The sequence below is a fragment of the Phyllobates terribilis genome, unplaced genomic scaffold (genome assembly GCF_046119375.1).
Source record: "Phyllobates terribilis strain yellow unplaced genomic scaffold, ASM4611937v1 Scaffold_2__4_contigs__length_985480577, whole genome shotgun sequence".
Taxonomy (NCBI): Eukaryota; Metazoa; Chordata; class Amphibia; order Anura; family Dendrobatidae; genus Phyllobates; species Phyllobates terribilis.
In genome coordinates, this window is record NW_027362762.1 from 51,289,392 (window position 1) to 51,312,687 (window position 23,296).

At 44.2% G+C, this 23,296-nt stretch overlaps 1 protein-coding gene across 11 annotated transcripts in view; it reads right to left on the reverse strand.

Annotated features, from left to right (window-relative positions):
- Positions 1-1,491: 1,491 nt before the first annotated feature.
- Positions 1,492-23,296, reverse strand: part of TENM4 (teneurin transmembrane protein 4) — a 1,569,569-nt gene continuing 1,547,764 nt past the window's right edge. For all 11 annotated transcript variants that reach the window (XM_073661697.1, XM_073661699.1, XM_073661700.1 and 8 more), the window contains 8 exons: positions 21,185-21,339; positions 18,322-19,199; positions 14,002-14,174; positions 13,015-13,250; positions 12,503-12,799; positions 10,334-11,948; positions 6,883-7,025; positions 1,492-2,560 (listed from right to left, as the gene is read on the reverse strand). In XM_073661697.1, coding sequence (XP_073517798.1) covers positions 1,802-2,560; positions 6,883-7,025; positions 10,334-11,948; positions 12,503-12,799; positions 13,015-13,250; positions 14,002-14,174; positions 18,322-19,199; positions 21,185-21,339 — 4,256 coding nt within the window. In that variant the 3' untranslated portion in view covers positions 1,492-1,801. The remainder of the gene's footprint in view (positions 2,561-6,882; positions 7,026-10,333; positions 11,949-12,502; positions 12,800-13,014; positions 13,251-14,001; positions 14,175-18,321; positions 19,200-21,184; positions 21,340-23,296) is intronic.

The following is a 23,296-nucleotide window of genomic DNA, read 5'->3' on the forward strand; positions in this document are numbered from 1 at the left end:
ATTACTGGTGATATATTAATGGGCACTGATTATGGGGGGGGATATATATTACAGGCACTGATTACGGGGGATATATTAGCAGGCACTGATTATGGGGGGATATATTAACAGACACTGATAACGGGGGATATATTAGCAGGCACTGATTATGGGGGAATATATTAGCAGGCACTGATTAAGGGGAGATAAATTGATGGGCACTGATTAAGGGGGATATATTAGTGGGCACTGATTACGGGAGATATATTAGTGGGCACTGATTGCGGGGGATATATTAGTGGGCACAGATTACAGTGGATATATTAGTGGGCACTGATAACGGGGGATATATTAGCGGGCACAGATTATGGGGGTTATATTAGTAGGTACAGATTACGGAGGATGTATTGGCGAGCACTGATTACGGAGGAGAAATCATGTTATCACCTGCGCTGTTCAGTTACAGAGAAGTCTGAATCGTCCTGTAACCTCGACGCATCCATTCCCAATGTAACAGCTGTCAGTTAAATAAAATAAAAAATAATAATAAAAAAAAAAAAATAATATATAAATTAAAAATAATCACGCCCCGCCAATAGAATTGCATGTTTGCTTGGCCGAGGTCCATGACGGTTGTAGCTGAACAGCAGGAAAGAACAGTCTGGAAGGGTCCGAGATGAGATGTACATAACACATTCAGTGACTGATGGATGAGATGATGCTCCGATCAGAAGGACGACTTCCAATACATAAGTGCTGGCAGCCATTTTTTCCCTGGCTTTAAACCAGTGACTTGGTAGTGGGGAGGAGGGGCACCCTGGTTCCTAAATATTAAAATAAAAAATGACTGCCACCCTTCAACTTAACAAATGACAGAAACATAAAAGTCTAATAAAACCATTGGTCATGTCAAAATCATGGTCTACATTGGGAGCTTCTCTCCCCTTCCCCCCCCCCCCCAGAAAAAAAACATTTTGCGGCCCCGAGTGAAAGTGGAGAGAAGTCCTGCTGCCCTCTAGAGGCACAAACTTTTTTTTTTTTTTTTTTTTCTAAAGATTTCTTTGAGTCCAATCGCCCCCAACACCCCAAAAAAAAACTAAAAAAAAAAAAAAAAAAAAAGCCGAGCCGCCCCGAGTCTCATCCAAACCTGTATAAGGGGAAATACTATCAACTGTATTCAAAAATGTAACACAAGCAACACATTGGGGACAGAGAGTCCATGAATCCATTCTCCCGCATACTGCATCATGACACAAGGTAAATGATGTGAACAGTTTTGGTTAAAATCAAGGCAAAATTTTCAGTTCTCAAAAAGTTAGAGCTGAATAGATATTTTTTTTTTTGTCCATCGCTTCTTCTTCTTCTTCGAAAAAAATAAAAAGCCGCGTTGATCCCTGCTCCGGAGTTGAGAATGATGAAACAAAACTTTCTGCCCAGACATCCTTCCTTTTATCTTTTCACAATTTTTGCAATCGAGACCCGACGTAAGATCTTGAGATCCTCACAAGGGTGAAAAAAAACAAAACGTTATGGTCACGCAACGGCTGAAACACCTTCCTCTGAAATTCCCACTGGTGTGAAGGCCAACTTTATTAGTTAAAAAATAAAAAAAGTTGCAACTTTTCAATTTCAACCGCAAGGTCGCTTTTTTTTTTTTTTACTTTGTCTTTTAGCTTTTATTTCATTTTTTTTTTTTTAAATTTTTAAAATTATTTTATTAAAAAAAAAAAAAAAAAAAGGCTTGATTACAACACAGTTCGGGTACGCGGCCACCACCACAGTAGCTGTCTTTGGCAAGAAGTCAACACGATGACCGTCTATGTCACCTTCTGCCCATCTCGCTCTGTCTCATAAAGTGGATGTTGTTAGCGCTGTCTGACAGTTCCGGATATTGCTCCACGGAAATGACGTAATAACCGTCGTAGCCCTGAACCCGTCCTGTGCTCAGTAACTGCTGTTTTTCTCCTTCTGTCCATGCTCGGAGACCCTCCTCGCCGTCTCGAAGTCTCTGCTGCTCTTTGAGCCATGCCTGAGACACTGCCTTTTGTCTGGCCAGGTCCAGGACACGAACCTTCTCCTCGTCCAGGGTGGTCCCGTAACGAGTGTTGAGGCACAAGGTGCCATATTGTAGCTGGATGTCTGTGTATCGTCTAGTCCTTGTACCCAGAACAGTGTTGATCTGAGATACGGTGACGTTGATCCCGTTTTCCAAGGTTCTCCTGCCACCGCTGAGCCCTAAAATGGACAGGTCGCTTTCCGGGGGTCCTTGCTTGGTAAAATAATGAGTGTCAACACCATCAATGGTGAAGTGCAAGTTCTCCAAATACTGAGCGTTGTTCAAAATGGCGGCAACGCGCCTCCCGTCCTCGTTGGCGACGCTGATGATGTCGGTGGTGACGCGGCCATCTTTCATCGCAAGCTTTACCCCTTTCCCGAAGACTGAGCCAATGGTGGCAAATTTCTTGCTGCCTTTTTCCGAGCGACAGCCGGCGATGGGTGAGCTGTAGACGGGGTCGAACCTTTCGAGGGTGACGAAGGCTTGCAGCTGCTTCTGAACCTCACACTGGACGCCCAAGATTGACTGCAAAACAAGGTAAAATTTTTTTTTAAAAATTATTGTGTCTTTAGTTTTTTTAATACTAGGGGGATAGGAGACGTTTCCCCCCTCCCCCCACACTCATCTCGAAAATTAAGGGGCTTCAAAGTATCACACAACTTCTGTTTCCACTGACCGCTTTTTTTCTGTTCGGCAACCGGCTAAAGCAGAAACCCCCCCCCCCCACTGCTGTGTCTACATTATCAAGACCCTCCAATTTAGTCATTTGGGATTTTTTAAGGTCTCTCTTCCATTGGAGAAATGTCCGACAATGGGGAAAAAAAAAAGTGTTTACTGTCCCTTTAAGTAACAGGTTAACAATGTAACAAAAAAAAAAAAGTAACAAGGATTTAAACACCCCCTGACTCCTCCCTCTGGGTGGTCTTGTCTCTTGACGGTCTTCCGATTTCCTCCAGAATTTCTTGTTTCTCGTCTACTAGAACTAGAAGTTTAGGATGATTGATCTGAAGTCTTTCTAGTTACAAAAACATCAAGCTGAGTGTCAAGTTATTGAAGAGCGGCTGGAAATGAGGGATGAAAGCTTCCCTGCGCGGAAAGGTCAGACGTGTGGAGTCATCAGTGACCCGAATTATTGCAGAATCATTTCTTTTTTTTTAATGGTCAATTATTTAAAGAGACGCCGTTACCATTATCGGTCTCTATTTTTTAAATTTTTGTATTATTTTTTTTTATTCCTAATTAGAGGAGGTTGTATCTGCAAATCAGCTGATCCGAAATGGAAGAATAATCTCCTCTTTAGGATCTCGCAGCCATTTAGTGGGGCAAAGAAGGGGTCACCTGACACATCCCCCCCCACCCCCGCGAACATGACACTTAACCCCTTAGTGACCAGACCAATTTTTTTTCAAATCTGACCATTGTCACTTTATGTAGTAATAACGCTTCAACATGTCCCATTGATTTTGAGACTGTTTTTTTTGTGACACATGATACTTTATAATAATGGTAAATTTAGGTTGATATGTTTTGCGCTTATTTATAAAAATATCAGAAATTTGACAAAAGTGTAATTTGTTAACTATTTAGATTCTGTAGTCACTATTGACAGCAGAATCTAAGGGGTTAAATGTCCATGGTCGGTGCCAACACTGATCGTGGCTGATGCAGCAAGTTGTCAGCTATAGTGTACAGGTGACAGTTGTAGGATTGTCACCTGTCGGGGAAAGGAAGTCTCTTATATCGCAGGTCAGTAAAAAGACGTCTAGTGGTCACTAAGGGGAAACAAAACAGTCATGGGTTTGGAGGTCATGGCATCTCCCCTCTATAGTCAGTTACATCATGCAACTACTGTGGAGATTGATTTCAAGGAGATATTTTGGCCAAAATATTCAGTCACACGTCCAAACCTTTCATAAATTCATACATAACCTGGGCCCTAAAAAGCTACGGAGCAGCTAAAATGGTGTCAGCCCCCGCGCCCCCAACATAGCGTCAGCCCCCGCGCCCACAGCATAGCGTCAGCCCCAGAGCCCCCAACATAGCGTTAGCCCCAGAGCCCCCAACATAGCGTCAGCCCCCGCGCCCCCAACATAGCGTCAGCCCCCGCGCCCACAGCATAGCGTCAGCCCCCGCGCCCCCAACATAGCGTCAGCCCCCGCGCCCCCCAACATAGCGTCAGCCCCCGCGCCCCCCAACATAGCGTCAGCCCCCGCGCCCCCCAACATAGCGTCAGCCCCCGCGCCCCCCAACATAGCGTCAGCCCCCGCGCCCCCCAACATAGCGTCAGCCCCCGCGCCCCCCAACATAGCGTCAGCCCCCGCGCCCCCCAACATAGCGTCAGCCCCCGCGCCCCCCCAACATAGCGTCAGCCCCCGCGCCCCCCCAACATAGCGTCAGCCCCAGAGCCCCCCCAACATAGCGTCAGCCCCAGAGCCCCCCCAACATAGCGTCAGCCCCAGAGCCCCCCCAACATAGCGTCAGCCCCAGAGCCCCCCCAACATAGCGTCAGCCCCAGAGCCCCCCCAACATAGCGTCAGCCCCAGAGCCCCCCCAACATAGCGTCAGCCCCAGAGCCCCCCCAACATAGCGTCAGCCCCAGAGCCCCCCCAACATAGCGTCAGCCCCAGAGCCCCCCCAACATAGCGTCAGCCCCAGAGCCCCCCCAACATAGCGTCAGCCCCAGAGCCCCCCCAACATAGCGTCAGCCCCAGAGCCCCCCCAACATAGCGTCAGCCCCAGAGCCCCCCCAACATAGCGTCAGCCCCAGAGCCCCCCCAACATAGCGTCAGCCCCAGAGCCCCCCCAACATAGCGTCAGCCCCAGAGCCCCCCCAACATAGCGTCAGCCCCAGAGCCCCCCCAACATAGCGTCAGCCCCAGAGCCCCCCCAACATAGCGTCAGCCCCAGAGCCCCCCCAACATAGCGTCAGCCCCAGAGCCCCCCCAACATAGCGTCAGCCCCAGAGCCCCCAACATAGCGTTAGCCCCAGAGCCCCCAACATAGCGTCAGCCCCAGAGCCCCCATATTAGTGCCAACCACAAGACTATTCACCCTCAAAGTTGTTTTGGTTTAAATAGGGGAGAAACTATTTTTCCTTCCCAACTTGGTGTTTCCTACTTTTCGGGGGGAGCAGCCTTGTATGTGTAACCCACAGTTTCGATACAAGACAGATCCTAAACCTGGCGATGTGATTGGACACCGGTGTTGACCTCTGACAAGCTGGATCTTCAGGAGGAGATTATATGGGACCACCTGTACCCCCCAGTTTGGGGCACTGTATGGCTTCCCTAATCTCCTGGGAACTGATCCTGGTTTTCGTTTCCCTTTAAAAACCGACCGAGCAAGAACCATTAATATTCATTTTTAAGTGCCCCCCCTGCCCTTACCCCAACTTTAGCATCATAAAAGCCTGGTTTGGCTGACTGCAGTGACTGCGGTGCTGAATAGCGCACACCGGCCGGATTGTTCGCCGCAGCCGCGCTCTCTGGCTAATGGACGCCTTTGGACATCCATAATTGATTGCATCGCAAATTAAAAAGTCATTTAGCCGTAACCACTTGAAAGTGTAAAATCCATTATGTGTGGATACAGGAGGGGGTGTGAAATCTCACACAGAAAGTGTTTTAACTGTGGACCTCAGAGACCAAAGAGGCAGAAGGAGGTGCGGGGGAGGGGGGGTGCCATCTTCTCAGCTTTTCACATCTTGTTTTTAGAAAGTTTGTGACCTTTCACTAAAACTTTGTGAAATTTGACTTCCTGGAAGTTCCTCTGGGATGGTCTGGTCCCAAAACACTTTCTCGCTCAAGGAATCTGACCGGCACTATTTCACCCATTACGTTGTTTTCCTAGCCAGCAAATAACTACTGAAAATAAGTGAAAATTAAAAAAGAAATAACTGAAGTCGTACGGTCATGTGAAAAGAAAAAAAAACTAACAAAAAAGGTATCCTCCACATAGACATATAGCTTAAATGATAACTTTCTGACTTCCTGGAGCCACCACTAGGGGGAGCTTAGGACCTTACTGCATACACAAACTAAAATGCAGTGAGCTCCCCCTTGTGGTGGCTGGAAAAATAAATTTTGTCATTTTGCACTATTGTTGAGCAGCGGATTTGGAGCTTTGTATGACTATAAAAATTTGGACCTAAAAATGACATTTTTAGGCTCAGGGGTTGAACATATATCCAGACCTTGTTCAGTTGAGGGTTTGTTAGAAGATACCTTGGTATAAGTAACTCCTACAATTAGAGATGATGAGAATCAGTTCACAGGACCCTGATCCAGTGGCCACGGGATGAGAGCTGCGCGAACCACCTCCTGCCTGCTAAAATCCCCCATATGTAGTCTTGGTGCAAAATCCATGGAAAAATGATGTGGCCAATAATGTGGCCGTTGGACAAGGGTGCTGAGAATCAATTCGCTCATCTCTACCTATAAAATACTGGAACGCGATAGGCTCTGAATAGAGACTGAACAAGCAGGGAAAGCAGTGAGGTGCCACCTGCCATAAGATACACCATAGATGACTGATTGGTAGGAGTTCCAGAATGGGGGCCAATGCGTGAAGGAAGAGAATTAATGGAAATGTCGATGGGAGTACTCCCATTTAAAAATTTGGAAAAACAGGGGGTCAGAGCTCCTTGTTCTTATGATACATAGGGTCCCAGAAGTAAATATAAGTGAGGAGAACCTATTCAAAGTATTTAAAATGAACATGATGCTGAGTAAGCCTTCCTACCATTCATGAGCTGAAGAAGCCCCTAAGATAAGTAGCGAAACGTTGACCTACGGCAGATAGATAAAAACCAGTTCTAGAAATGTCTTTACTCTGGTGTAACCTATTACCTTGCTGTTGTCCCATTCTTGGGTCTTCATCTGAGTATTGACCAATTCATAAGATGGCTCCATGGCATCAACGTCCGGCCGGGGGTAACCAGGGATCACGTTGTGCAGCTGAAAACCGAAGGTGAGCAGCCAACTGTTGACATCTGGTGGAAAGAACAGACGAGGAGATAAAGGTGAGTTCCTTAAAAAACCTGAATTCTCAACATGCCCAATCTATGTTCTCAAGGCAGAGAGAGACCTCCACCAAGGACATGAGGACAGCTGATCATTGAGAACACACGCACGCTCGGCCAAACTGAGCGTGGATGTGTTTGTGAACACTTTAAGTTAAGTTGTAGTTGTTCGGGTGACAACTCTTGAAACGGTTGTCCACAATTAACAATCTGAAGATTTGAAGTCCACCATTTGGACCCCCACCGACAAGAGAGTGGGTCCTGTGCTCCCAATTCGAAAGAGCTGCAGTTGAAGGAAGCAACAACGTGTGTGCACCAGCCGCTCCATTCACGAGGGATGCAGGACCAATCCTTTGATTGTGGGACAACCCCTTTAAGTGAGAGGACATCTAAAAATCCTCCATTTGTAGCCAGATCTTGTTGCATTAGTCGATTGTTACATTGTGGCACTTATTAGGTCACATGACCTGCATCTATGGCTTCATACCAGGTAGTCACCGACAGTTCTCGAGTGGAGAAGAAAAAACCAATACAGCGGAAAATCAGTCCAAGATAAAGAATACAAAACATTTGCAAAGTTACTCAACACGTTACGCAAGATTAAACCCGTGGCACGTTCTAGAAATGAGGACGAGTCCTTAAAGTGCACGCGCTACAATCACTCCGTAATTCACTGAGTTTTTGACGACATTGCAATGAGGTCGTAAAGAAGCAGATGTGAGCACCGCCAGCAGCAATGGCGGCATCTGCAAAGTACATGGATGGCTAATCTCACGTACGGGCCGCATCATCCTGAACACTTTCTTCATCAGCCATTTCTGGGGCAAAGACTCCCGGTATAATAATCAATCACGTCACGTGCCGCCATTTATTAATGACCTTGAAAAGGGAAAACTCAAAAAGGCCGAGGTCACAATCAAACGCCAATGATTAGTTAACTGCCAGCCCGCGAATTGTAGGACGTTATTAATTAATAAGGCTGTATATGATCCTTTATAAAAGAATAAAGCATCCGGGTTACACGGCAAGGAAAGGGTTAAAAAACGATTGACGTTCAAGAGTTAAGTCCCTGTATTACTCTAATTCTGAAACAGAAAAATTTCCCTATAGCAAATCTAATTTTAAAGGGAATCTGTCAGCAAGTTTTTGCCATGGAATCTGATACATGATGTAAGGGCTGAGAGCCAGATTCCGGTGATGTGTCACTTGCCCAGTAGTTGCTGTAGTTTCAATACAAATGAGTGTTTTATCAGCAGGAGATTATCACTGCAGGACTAGATGTCACGTTCGCAGCAGTCCAGCTAATCTGTGCAACCCCACCCCCACCACTGATTGGCTGACAAAGTACAGTGTGTACAGGAAGCTGCCAATCAGTGGTGTGGGTGGAGTTATACACAGCTCAGCATTCTGAAAACTGCTACATCTACAGCAGAGAAAACAGGGATTCCATCAAACCTACAGCAAGCAGCCCAGTAAGTGACACATCGCTGGAATCAGGCACTTTGCCTCTACATCATGCTGCTCTTCCATAGCAAAAATCTGCTGATGGATTCCCTTTAACCCCTTCATAACATGCGCCATACATGTATGGTGCAAGTCGGAAGCAGGTGTATGGAGCGGGCTCACCCTATACCGTCAGATGATGGCTGTGTGTTACAACCAGGAGCTTCTCCTAAAAATCGCGGGTGGCACAAAGCACCAGCCATGATTGTTAACCTGTTAAATGCCACTGTCAAACTCTGACAGCGGCATTAACAACGCAACAGCATGGAGGCGCGTCATTCCATGCACCCACTGGCGAGCCCCTGACGCGATCACGGCTCGCCGATGGGTTACTATGACAGCCGGGGGTCTGTTGAAGACCTCCATGCTTGTCATTACGGAGCACCCTTGAAATCCTGCCTGTGGCCGGGCTTCAAAGGAGACCATGATTTTCACTATATGCAGCAATGTTGAGGCCTCACTGTATATAGCACAAGCGATCAGACGATTGCAGCTTCAAGTCCCCTAAGGGGACTATTAAGAATAGTGAAACGTTAAAACAAAAAATGATTTAAAAATATGAAAAAAAAAAATAATAAAAAATAAATAAAAGTTCAATAAAAAATATAAAAAATTCACATATTTGGTATCGCTGAGTTCCGAAATCCTTACAAACTGTGAACAGAAAAAAATCAAGAACGCCAAAATGACGTATTTCTGATAGTTCAGTTCCACAAAAATTGCTGTAACAAGCGATCAAAACGTCACATCTATCCCAAAATGGTATTAATACAAACGTTGTCTCGACCCGCAAAAAATAATCCATCACACAGCTCTATCGACTGAAAAATAAAAACGTTACGGGTTTTGGAAAATTGCGGCACAACCCGAAAAAAGTTGCACACGCTGCTTATTTTTACCTTGCAGATTTGAATCAGTTTCCAATTCTTTTAGCAAGGCAATTCCTTCAGCGTTTTTCACCCATACTAATAAACGGGAAAAACCAATCAAAACGCTGCAAAAACTCATTTATATTACGCAGCGTTTTTGCTGCCAACACATCAGGAATTGCAGCAGATTTTTCTGGAACAAATTGCACACAGCAATTTCGGCATGATTGAAAAATATTTTGCTACCCATGTGCAATTTTGATTGGCTGAAATCTTACAAAATTGAATATTTACTGCAAATTTTTGTAGAAATTTCCTGCAAAAAAAGAAAAGTAAACTATGAACAGTTTTAGATAACATTTTGGAATAAGAGTAACAGTGGTAAAATACCATAGAGGAACCATCTGAGTGTTCAGAATCAAAATTGGTGGATCCTTGACCCTAAAGAAAAGAACATCTGGAGACCAAAATTTCTTAAAACTTAGAGGTCTCCTCTGATGGGTTAGATTCTTATCAAACTCAACTGGATGAAAGGTCAACCTGAATGCTATCCATTATTTCAATAGGAGGTGATGGAAGTTTGGATCAGGAACGGGCTACAAAAGTGGGCAAAATCTGTATTCTAGGTCATAGACAACTTGTATATATACTGATGTCTTTCAACGAAAAATAGACAAGAAGGTGCAATCTCAAGCTCAGTGTCAAGCTCAACTTCAACTTTTTTTTTTAATTCAGTGAAAGAGTTAAGGTTCTTGTGATCTTGGCTTATGTCCCTAACCGGTTACACGCCGATGCACCGCCACACCATAGGTCATTAATTTACTTCTTGGAGTTATACCTAAACCCACCATTAACCATAAAAAGAAGAAATCATAAAAGGGATCAAGCGGTTCTAATTGGACTTACCGGTCATGTAGCATTTTGTATCCTGGGATCTGCTCACGGGGTTGTTGTTTTTAAACATGTACAAGTTGAACGGCATAATGTTGGTGGTGCTAAGCTGCTTCCATATATCATGGTCAGGACTTGTCCATCGACCAGCTAATACATCGTAGTCTCGACGACCCATGTGGATGAGCTTAGTGAGAGGGTCAAAGAGGCCACCATGATAGCCGATAACAAGCTGAAAGTTAGGATTTGAGTCCAAGTAGATTTCACCATAGGCGGTGTAAAGGATTTGTTTGATCATAAGTCCAGAACCGGTGAAGACAGCCATGGGAGTACCAATGTTGTCACAAGCAATGTAAAACTCATCTCCACTGCTTAGTTCCATGGCAAAGAGATGGCCTTGTAGGTCGTAATATAAAGATGCTATCTCGGAACTGGAATGGTTGTAGAAATGTGTGATCCTAGTAGGGTTGGCTAGGTCGGCATAGAAGAACTGTAAATGTTGACCGTTGTTGGTCTTTCGGGAAATTCTCCTTCCGAGACCGTCATACCGATACTTCACCATCCAACCGCTGAGTTTACTATAAGTTTTCACGAGAAGACCGGCAGAGCTGTACTCGAATATATCATTCCCTCTCTGTTTCAGGAAACCGTCTTCATCCATCCGATACTGAACATCTCCAAGTCTGGTGATCCGATCCCTCAAATCGTATCTTAGAGGCATGAGGCGGATGCTGTTTCCAGGATTTAACAGATGCAAGTTACCGTTCAGGTCGTAATTGTATCTCCATTGTTGTTTGTCATTGACAAATACTGTCTGTAACTGTCCGTCGCTGTCATATTCATAGGTGTACCTCGTGGAGTTTGCGTAGGGTCCGACCTTCAGCTCTTTCTTCACTACACGACCCATGTTGTCATATTGCAACATCATCCAAAACATCATAGACCTGAAGATTTCGTACTGCAGTTCCCGCACTCGTCCATACGTGTCGAACTGCTTAGTATGGGTCATGACTGCAGTGGTGATTATCTGGTTGATATTATAATAAATGACCCCAAATTTGCCGAATTGCTCGGTTTTGCCGGATACGTCATCATACCTGTACAAATCGATGGGCAGTGGAGTCTCGTTAATGACGGCCTGCATACTGGTGACCCGAAAACTGTTGTCGTAGTTGTAGTCAAATCTAGCGTTGACCATTCCTTCCTCAGTAAATCGGAATATCTGCCGGTCAATTAAAGGTCCAATCTGCCGGTAACGGATGGTGCACGTAAAACCATCATTTTGCAAGTTGACGGTCTTCAACATCCCGGCCGTTTCATCATACGTGAAAGCAATCTTGGTGGTATCATATAAGATCTCGGCAAGTTTTGATAGTTTTCCATATTTGTAGATCATCCGTCTCCCAGTGCCCATGTAGAGAGTTTGCAACATTTGCCCTTCTTCCGAGAAGTCCTGGATAACGGAGGCATTGCCCTCAGGGGGTCGGTAAATATTCCGATAGTAACCTATGGAGCGGACGGTCTCCAACGTTTGTCGAGCCACATTGGGCATGGTGACCGAAGACAGACGGTTGTTTTTGTCAAATTCAAAGATGTATTGTCTCTGGCTATGAAGTAGTAACACCATGGACTGAAAAAAAATAAAAAAAGGAAATGTTGAATGACGGCACATAGAAAAACATGAAGTAATTGTCGCTATTTTTCAATTTCATATTTTAAGTTAAATTTTGTTAAAAAATTATTGAAAAAGAAAATGTTGAATTACGGCATTAAGCCATGATTACTGAATGTTTTTTTATTCTTCAATTAAAATTTTTACGCTAATTTTTTTTAAATATATTTTGAGATTACATTTGTGAAAATACTTTTTTTTAAATGTGATTTCTGAAATTACATGAAAATAAGTATTTCTTTAGATTACATTTGTGAATTTTTATTTTTATATTTTCATTTAATTTCAAATCATTTTAAAAAAATCCAAATTTAATCTAAAAAATTTTAATTCAAAAATTTTTTTTTAGATTGTATATTACGAAATCGAAATTTTTTAAATTCACATTTTTGAGTTTATCTTTTATAAAATAACATTTTTAGATTGTTAATTGAGTCACCATCCACTTGACATTCACTAGGTGCAGAGATTACATCAAAATAATTTTTAAGTGGATACAAAGGGCTGCACACCTTCTCTAGGTAGGTATAGGTCCATGACTTCCCATCGGCAAAGGTCCTGGATACGATTCTTCCTGCTTGGTCATACTCCATTCTCTCAGACATGGTTCCTCTTTGAATTCCTGCCACATGACCTCCGGGAGAGTACGTCACATTTACTCCACTTAGCCCATTGGATGGCGACCAGAGGCTGGGCCTACCGGCATGGTCATACAGGATCCTCAGGGTGAACTTCCGGTGGTCATCATTGATCTTCTCGGTCCTTGTAACGCGATCAAAATCCAAAGACAGCAGGTTTCTATTGTGGACCTGGAGGGATATTGAACATTTTTATTACTAGCCTTAAATTAGTTGAGGTATTAAGCGTAACCAACCCTCACCAGTCCTGGGTGAAGAAGCCCACATACATTGGCCAACATGACCAATGATTACGGCCCACAGTGGGGCAGTCATTTATGTGAATGTGCATTTCCAGGCTTTTCAATGGCACCACAATGGCAGAAATAATAAAAATATCAATTTACCCTCAGTCGCCGTCCAAAAACAGTGACCTGACCCCGGGCCTGCTCCTTGCGCTGTCTCCACTCCACCAGATTGAGGCCATTGTCTATAGGCAGGGTGACATTGCGCTTGCCGACGGTGGGGTTCACTGTACCAGCTAGAAGGTGAGGTTCTGTCTGAAGGGCGACCTCCATGCCATTGGCCAGAATAAGCCTTAGGGACCCATCTGTCCCGATGTAATAGCTGTTCCTCACTTGATCTGTTAAAAAAAAGAAGAGCAGTATGGCTTTGTGACTTTGTTTTGGTCAAACTAAAATACAAAAAAAGCGAGAGAGAAAGAGAATGTGGCAGATCTGAGGCTGTTGGGCCAGGTCTGATAAGTACGGGTTCTGCAGCAACTCCCCTAACAGTGCATTGAAGCCTAAAATTAGGAATCAGTCCCCAAATGCTCCCTTTTCTATTAGTTCCGCTAGATTGTCCTGACAATATTGGAATTTTTGACAAGTTGAGTCACATCTGTCGAGAACCAGCTGAGGCGATGTTTGCTGCGCTTCTGCAGAGCGGAAGCCTGTTAAGTCTCAGCGGGGCCCCGGCCAGAGTCAAAGCCCGTCGGGCCCGGGCCAGAGTCAAAGCCCGTCGGGCCCCGGCCAGAGTCAAAGCCCGTCGGGCCCCGGCCAGAGTCAAAGCCCGTCGGGCCCCGGCCAGAGTCAAAGCCCGTCGGGCCCCGGCCAGAGTCAAAGCCCGTCGGGCCCCGGCCAGAGTCAAAGCCCGTCAAGCCCCGGCCAGAGTCAAAGCCCGTCAAGCCCCGGCCAGAGTCAAAGCCCGTCAAGCCCCGGCCAGAGTCAAAGCCCGTCGGGCCCAACCGGGACAGAGCCCGTTTAGTCCTAGAGGTATCAATTCCTGTCGGGCCCAACTTAGCTATCTAGATGCACTAATGAGAGCATTTCCTGACACGCTCAGCTCTGCTACATCTCTTTGACTAGTTCTGGCCATGTCTAGGCACAACTCACCCTGCAGCAGTGTGTAGAAGGCTCCTGATGCTGACAGGTTGGTTGTTATGGTTACATCCTCTTTATTTGACGTCTCCACCTGGACATGCACCGAGCTATCGGTGTCGCTGCGGAAGCTGCTGACCTGCCCCGTGGGGAAGGTGACATTAGTCAAGCGGCCGAAAGTGTCGTACCTGAAAATGAGAGACATGGTGAAGAGATGGACAAAATTTCAAGCGTCTTTTTAACTTTTCCAGAGTCGTGCAGGTTGGACAATGGGGTCAGTTGGAGACTAAATATATTTAGAAATTGGCATCTAATAGTAAAACCCAACTACGTTCAATACCAGTGTGTCTGTTTTCAATGCACGACAATCCCAGGAATAATCGGGTTACAGCAGCCATGATTAATAACTATGGAGAGATCATTTAGTCACAGGGTCACCCAGACTTCAAATAACACTATGACCTCTGCTCCATCCTCGCTTTGTGGCTTTTCCTGGAAGATGAGGCCAATAGGAAATTTTTTTAGTCTAGTCACCTGGTGTGGGCAGTATTCTAGTGAACCCGCCCCCGAGGAGCAGATACATCTTTATTTTGTGGTGATAATATGCTAACCACTAGAGGGCACCATCGCGAACACAACGTATTGTATTGTTTTAATAGAAATTGACAATTTGGTTAAAAAAAAAAAAAGATTAAAATGACATTAAAATAAAAGCAAACAAGAAAAACAACACTTAAACCACAAAAATATTAAACATAAAATAAAACATTAAATAGAATTAAGTTATATACAAAAACATATATATATATATATATATATACACACAAACCAGAGAAACCTGACCAGCACCTCCTAATGTGAACTGGTACCAGCTACTGTAACTATAAAAAATATCAAAAGAATGCAGCAGCACTCCATATGGCCAAGATACGTCTTAACAATGAAAACAGTGAAAATATAAGATCTAAACTGTTTTGCTCAGCAACAAGTACCTACAAAAAACAAAGATTTCCAGCCATGCATACCAGGACAGGGATGAGGGGTGCCATGCATACCAGGACAGAGATGAGGGGTGCCATGCATACCAGGACAGGGATGAGGGGTGCCATGCATACCAGGACAGAGATGAGGGGTGCCATGCATACCAGGACAGGGATGAGGGGTGCCATGCATACCAGGACAGGGATGAGGGGTGCCATGCATACCAGGACAGAGATGAGGGGTGCCATGCATACCAGGACAGAGATGAGGGGTGCCATGCATACCAGGACAGGGATGAGGGGTGCCATGCATACCAGGACAGAGATGAGGGGTGCCATGCATACCAGGACAGAGATGAGGGGTGCCATGCATACCAGGACAGAGATGAGGGGTGCCATGCATACCAGGACAGAGATGAGGGGTGCCATGCATACCAGGACAGGGATGAGGGGTGCCATGCATACCAGGACAGGGATGAGGGGTGCCATGCATACCAGGACAGGGATGAGGGGTGCCATGCATACCAGGACAGGGATGAGGGGTGCCATGCATACCAGGATGGGGATGGGGACCACGTATAAAAAGAAGGGGGGGGCATATAAACCAGGGGATATTGTCAGAATTGGGAGACATTACCCCTATACCAGTGTCAGCAGAAGACCCCCTCCCCCTTAAAAATGCATGATAAAAAAAATGTAAGCAAAAAATGTGTTTATTTTCCTCCTCTAAAACCTAGGTGCGTCTTATGGTCCGGTGCGTCTTTTAGTCCGAAAAATACGGTAAATAAAAAAAAATTAATAATATAATAATGAAAAGAATAAAAGCATATCTGCCGAGACCAGACATGTCATACCCATATATAATTATAAATATTCATACAGTAGACTTAATAAAGCCACACCGTGAACAGAGCCTATTGTGTGATATTGATAGAAATTGACCATTTTGGTAAAAAAAAACAAACACAACAATTTAAATAATTAAAATAACAAAAAAAAACTATAAAATGGATGAGACTACATAAAATCAAGTTAAAGCAAAAAAAAAATGAATAAAAATAGGCCAGGCAAATGAAATAAAAATAAAATAACAGAATTCAATAAAAACATGATTTAAAAAATACAAATAAATAATGACATAAAAGGAAAAAAATTATATAGAGGAGACACAAAATCCGCCTGCTATGTAGCAGATGCACATTTATCCATAATTTCGGCAAGTTCCGCAAAAATAAATAACTAGGTTACAATGTACACACTATTAGCATATTTACTAACTGGGACGAGAGAAAAATGTGTAAATTGATCTAATAATAGAAAAACCTGCTGCAGACAATCATCAGTGTTAACGGCAGAAGGCAATTCTGGTGCTTTGTTGCAAGGTTGGATGCGGAGTCCCGCGATGTAACAGCGGATATTGGGCCTCTTGTATAAAAACAAGGGCAGACGGAAAGTAAAAGTGATGCCTGTAGCACACAATCAGTTGGTATTTTTTGTAGGCCAACTCCCTTATTGGTGAATACAATGCCAGCACTGCAGTGTAGACTGACACCTGAAAAATTTTAGAGCATCACTTTTATAAAAAAAAATAAATAAATAATAACTGCCATTTTTCTAAGTTGCGATTCTGATCATGGACACCACAGGGAATAATGGTCTCTCCTCCTTCATGCACAAGGAAAGACTAGAAGCAATGGGATGAAATTAAATGGGAGGAGACACAGATTAGATATTAGAAAAAACTTTTTGACAGTTAGGGTGATTAATGAGTGGAACAGGCTGCCACGAGAGGTGGTGAGTTCCCCTTCAATGGACGTCTTCAAACAGAGGCTGGACAGACATCTGTCTGAGATGATCTAGTGAATCCTGCTTTGAGCAGGGGGTTGGACCAGATGACCCAGGAGGTCCCTTCCAACTCTACCATTCTATGATTCTATGATTCTATGATTCTATGTTTAAAGTTGATGAAAAACGTTTTTCTATATGAGATTTGAATTAAACCATTACCAGAACCTCCGACCTCTCGCCAGATTTAATTTTGGGCTTTCAATGCCACCCGTCGCTTGTCATCATAGCTTCGAATGGAAAACTCTGACCCCGCGTGTTTGTATCCAATTTACTATTGGCAGAATTACATCTATAGACGGCTCTCTCTTTCCGAGACGCTCAATAATTTATGTGACCGCGCTCTTCGTTTTTAACTTAAGACCAAAAAAAATGTTTTCTCCCACAAGGGAAGTACAATAATCCTTCACGGTGACGATTTATGGCCGTGTACTGTGAAGCAGATTTCCAATTCCTATAAGAATAGTTGGAAGGCATTTGACCCATGCGGATGTAGCTAAAGAACATTTCTATCCAAAATGAAAAGCTTTCTTCAGTCCTCCTCTACCCTCAGAATATTATCGGGGTGACAGCTAATGTGGCCGCCAGTAGTGGCTGGATTAAAAGTGGTTGTCCACCCTTTAACTCCTCTGCAACTTGGTACTGTAGGTGGATTTTTTTTAGACTCTGGACAAACCATTTCATGGAAGAGTGTCATCTGTTCTTTCTTATGAACAAGCATGATGTAATACTTTATTTCACCTGTGGAGGCACTGCAGGGAAATTGAACACTTACTGTACCCCCATGTTCTCCCACAGATCACAGTTGATTGCGAGAGATCCCAGCAGATTGCCACTCAGCTTGTAGTCAAGGGAACTTTCTATCAATTACAGATTGGAGAACATCTTTAAGGTTTGGTGAAGGTCCCAATTGGTTTGGCTTCCAGTTCCGTCTTTTAGGACCTTCACCTGCCCTTATCACAGTTACATGTAGGCTGCAGATCAGCCTCTCCATTGAAGATCAAGAGGGATAGTCTACAAATCCTTAGATGCATATGTGGCCACCTTTTCCTCAAAGCCACATCAGAGGGGATAGCTCCATGGTGGAGGTCTCTAGATAAAAAAAAACGGTTGAGGGTCTCTATCCTACCTTTGAGACCCTGACAACAGTTACCTATGTTAGCTAAAACTGGGCCTCTACACCGATGTCTATCAAGGTAATGGGGGACAACCTAAAATACCCTTAGACACTCATGTGGCCAACTCTACCCAAAGTCGAAATAAGGGATGGGCAAAAAGACCTCAGGGAACCTGCCCAAGATATCCACCTTAAATTTTACCCTGCATAAATATCTCCAGATAGATTTATCATTTAAGATTCCACAAAAACACGATGACAACCCTTATAAAAAAAGAGATGATCAAAGGACCAGAGTACAGGCCTGAATAAAAGTTTGTAAAAAAAAAAGACAACATAAGAACTTTTAGGAGAAAACAGATTCACACAGAGGTTGGTTTGGTTCATACTCACTCGTAAAATGTTGTCCAGCCATTCTCGTTGCTTTTGGTGGCGAGGAGACCCGAATTCCCATGGTAGGTCATCATGGCCAACTCATTCCCCTGTTCCGATACGCTCTTCAGAGCACTGTTGGTGCCAATGGTCAACCAGAAGACTTGTCCATCAGGTACCACTAACCAGAGGGGCATGCCAGTGGAATCCCGTCTTATGTTGAGTGTATTACCATTGTTATCAGTGATGAGGGTAAGATCTCCATCTCCAGTGTAGGTAAAGTTGTACAGATAATCTCCGGTTGTCAGGCTCTGAGTGTAGAGGTGTCGGCCAGTGGTGTCAAACAGGTACAATTCCTGGTCAATGGGAGAAGACAACTCATACATGTTCTGACTGTTGAGGAAGGGTTTATTGGTACGGATGAAGCGAATCCTAATATTTCCAAGGTCAGCCACATATAAGTCCCCATCAGCACAGACGGCGAGAGATGATGGAGAGTTCAACTTTGCATCTTTTGCGTAGCCATCATCTCCAGAGAAGCATTCACAGTTGGCATCATTCTTACAATCACAACCGCTTGGAGCGCCAGCCACCAAAGAGATCTCACCATTGGTGGTGACCTGCCTGATCCGGTTGATCTTCTTCTCGTCAGTTTCAGCAATAAATAAAATCCCGTTGTGAGACACGGCCAAAGCAGTGGCAGCCTCCAAGGTGGCATGAACGGCTACCTTGCTTAGCAGGAAGTGGTCAATGCCAGGAACCTGGCAATGCATCGGTCTTCCTGCCACAATGCGCACCTGGTGATTCTCAGAGATCTGTAACACCACATTGTTGTCAAGGACGTAGAGCGAGTTATCCATGGGGTTCACCGCCAAGTCAGTCGGCCATTCAAGACGAACCTAAAAAATAAGAAAATCAGAAATTGAACAAAACAAAAAAGTTGCATCAAATCCTACAAGGAAGACCTCTCGGCTGTTTCAGAAGTGGCTTGCAACTTGGTCATCAAAGCTACAATTTTGCCCACATAGCCTGTTTGATAGTGAATAAAGAGACATTGGACAACTCGTGTCTCTAGAAATTGGCATCAAGAAACTCGAGATGCGCCAAACAAAATATTGTCCAAGTTTTGGTAGCCTCATGGAATAGATTTACAGGCAGTTCGGACCAGAACAAATCTACTTTGAGTTGGCCACCTGGAAGTTAGGCCTGTTGAGAAGCCAACCTAGACATTTTGGTGACCCAGTATCATCCAACTGGTTGAAGGCCAGGAGACATTATCTAGGTGCATGGGATAACAATCACTAAATGTGTAATGGGACAATATGTCCACCACCTACGACTCTTATCCTGGAAACATGCAATGGTCTGGTTGGACTGTTGTCCATTCCCACCGTAGATAAAAGGTGTCTGGCAGCAGACACCCATCAGTGTCGAGTCTTGCAACCTGAGAACTGATATAAAGCATGTATAGTTTTGAATGAAGCTTTGGATGTGACTAGAGTATAAGACATTATGTAAATTTAAGCTGGAAACACAGAGAAGTGATCTTTGCCTCTTGCTGAATATGATGCAGGAGGCATCGCTGCTCTTCCCTCCGCTGCAGTCTCCTCTTGTCTGAGTTCCAGGCCAAGCCCTGAATTATGCACCGTCTTGGCCACAGGCCGACTTTACCCCCTCTTGTATCAGAACATTACAGTCTGTGCTTTCCTATTTAATAATGCATGCTTCCATAGCTTGCAATAATCTTCGGAGCAGCGCTCACACCGCAGCTTTGTGTTATCAAGTAGAGGCGCTCGCTCTCGGCAGCCATGGGAGATTTTCAATTTTTAAATCTCATTTCTTATGATAGCTGGGTTAAATATTTAATCACCTCTAACCCCCCAGTGCTGGAGAGATCCTCGAGGAGGTCTACAACCTACTTGTTGGTCGCGCGTCTGCTACGACATGACGTCCGCGCTACATCACAAGGTTATATTTTCCTTCCTGTTATGTATAGTCTATGCACAGGTCATATCCATTCTCCATTATCCATGTTCCCAAGGGAGCTCATAATCCAAATTCTCCATCACAGGTGTGGAAAGAGTGTACCTGATATTTGTATGCAGCTTTGGATGTGACTAGAGGATAAGTTCCCTTAAGAATCAGTACAACGTTACAGTTCAGGAAAAAGATCAATTCAACTGCAATAGGTTTGGTTATAGTGACTGCACCTGATATACATATCACGTCCTCTAGTCACATCTAGAGCTGCATCGAGAATTTTGCTGCTTACACAAGTCATTTATTTTTCTACTCCTCTACACAGTGCATGATACACCACAATGAAATGATGGAGCATGACGATGTGCATAAAAGGGAGGGAAAACTATTTTGAATGCAGCTCTGGTAGTGATTAGAGTTAAAAAAAAAAAAAAAAAAAAAAAAAAAGGATATAACTAATGTTAGTAAAGAGAAGGACGTCTTCCAGAAGAAGTAATTTGCAATGACAAATCTTAAAAAACATCTTTTAGAAGGGATGTCTGCCTATACAAGACGCGGCGTCGGGCGTGCAATATACAGAACATCCGACGGATCTTAGGGAAAAAGTTGACTTTCTGCGGAAGATTAAACCGCTTTCCTTGAACTCCATCCTTCACAAACCAGATTTATCTGCACCGTAATGAGGAAAACAAACGGCAACATGTTTTTATCCTCGGCTCTTTAAAGCACAGCAGGTCTCCAAATGCAACTAATTTGCAATCTGATACGACCCAAATCCTCTTACTTCCCCGCTGTTGCAAATTTTGGGTGAGAGAGAGAGTTACGCATCCCGTGCCAGCTAATTGGAGCCAACTTGAGTCACATTTTCCTACCAGAAGCCTCAACAGAAAGGACATAATAGTACCTGCGAGATATCCATAATGGAGTCACAGCTCAGGGGTCTGGCAGAGGTCAGGTCGTTGGAGCCCAGGAGGGTGGAGATGATGCCGTTCTGGTCGATACGTCTTATCATGGTGCCATCAACAAAGTAGATGAGGCCGAATTTGTCCACGGTGATGCCTGTAGAACAAGAGTAATATGTCAAGATGCTATTGGGTTGCAAAACGTGTTGTGCTAAAAACGGAACCACAGGTCTACAGAAGCCTCGTGTGTAAGGCAAGAACCGAAAACCCAGATCTCATTGGTGCGCCAAATTCTCCATCCAAATGCCTTCAAAAAGAAATGTGCCTCACTGGATGGCATAACCGGGTATAAAGCTTAGAAAGCTCTAGCCCTGGGCATTGCAAGTCAAAAGTAGCAGTCTAGACTAAACATTTAGGTTTGATGCCCAATTTGAAACTGAATGCCTGAATGCCAACGCATTTTATGACATCGAATTCTCATTTTTGTAGCCAATGTAGCTAACAATAAAGTACCATCAAGTGCTGCAGTTATCACCAGCGTTCATACCCCCAAAGACCATTAGATGAAATGTGACCCAGCAGCTCTTCTAAAAGGGAAACTTATGTGACCTGGAGGGACCACCCGATATTTATGTTCTGGATGTTTAACTTTAAGCTTTTGCCTAACTGGTAGCCTATAGACTAGGACCAAGGGTCATCAGGAAGCTAGTCATGATGTTGAAGGAAATCAATGGGCATCATATAAAGTGGTCAGTGGAAACCAGGGCTGTGGCGTCTGTAAGCCAAACCTAAGACTCCTCAATTTCCATGTCACCAACTCCATGACTCCGACTCCCTCATACACGGCTCATGTTTAAGTGATAAATTTACTGTAGCACAGATTCATCTCAGCTAAAAGTCTAGACCCTTAGATCAGGAATAGGACAGACATTTATAGGATATTTCATTTCTTTCCCAAATTCTTATGAAAAAAATATTCCCCACGAACTGCATTGAATTACTGTACCCAACTTATTATATATTTTAGGAGTCTGAGTCGGTCCATTTTATTCCGACTCCACCAAAATGGGCTCCAACTCAGACTCCGATACCACAGCCTTGGTGGAAACTGTTATGGGGGATGGATACCAAGTGCCACTGGCAGTGGAAACTGTGTGCCACAAGCAAATGGCCAATGGATGCCTAAACACGATGGTCATTGTAAACCATATGCCATGGAAACCTTGCGCCATGGTCAACGGAAAGCATGCGCCATGGTCAAAGGAAAGCACGCGCCATGGTCAACGGAAAGCACGCGCCATGGTCAACGGAAAGCACGCGCCATGGTCAACGGAAAGCCATTTACAATGATTAATGGAGTCCCATACGCCATGGTCAATCGAAATAATATTTTATGGTCAATAAATATTATACATCGTAGTGAACAGAAGTCAATAGAAATCATAAATGATGGTAAATGTAAAGTCAGTGGATATTACATGTGATAGTCTGACCATGGTGGATTATCATTTCATTGTGTTGAATGTCGTGCAATAAGACTACAAGAAGGTCACGCTCCTATGGTCCTCGCATGGCACAGATAGTGCTCTAGCCTTCTTCAGGTCAGGATTACCCATAATGCCCCCCGATGATGGTACCAAGAATCAGACTACTCCTTCTCAATACTAATTCCATCTTCTCAATTCTGGTTGAAATCTTAGTCATTCATTAATTATAGATGGACATGGCAACATAAAAAGTATCCCCCCACTCCCCAGAATGGAGATGACAGTGCTTGTATGAAACTCTGATCAATGCTGAGCGTAAGATCGAGTCCAACATGAAGGTCTGGCTTCCAGGCTGTAGCGATTATGGCGCTCGGCGTGCAGAGCTGCGATTCTAATTAAACACCCAGGCGGTGGTGTGAAGAGCAGGGCCTCCATGTTGTCGTGTGCGCCCCCCGCAAGCCTCAAATAATCCACCGACACATTTTAGCAGCGTGCACAGAAGCAGCAGGAGGTCCCATGCGGCGGTGCTTTTTTTTTTTCTGCATTTCCAGCTATCACTTGATAAATAATTTCTTCACGTTCCGAGCGGCACGCGAGATACGTTACTAACATAAAGATTAATGTAGA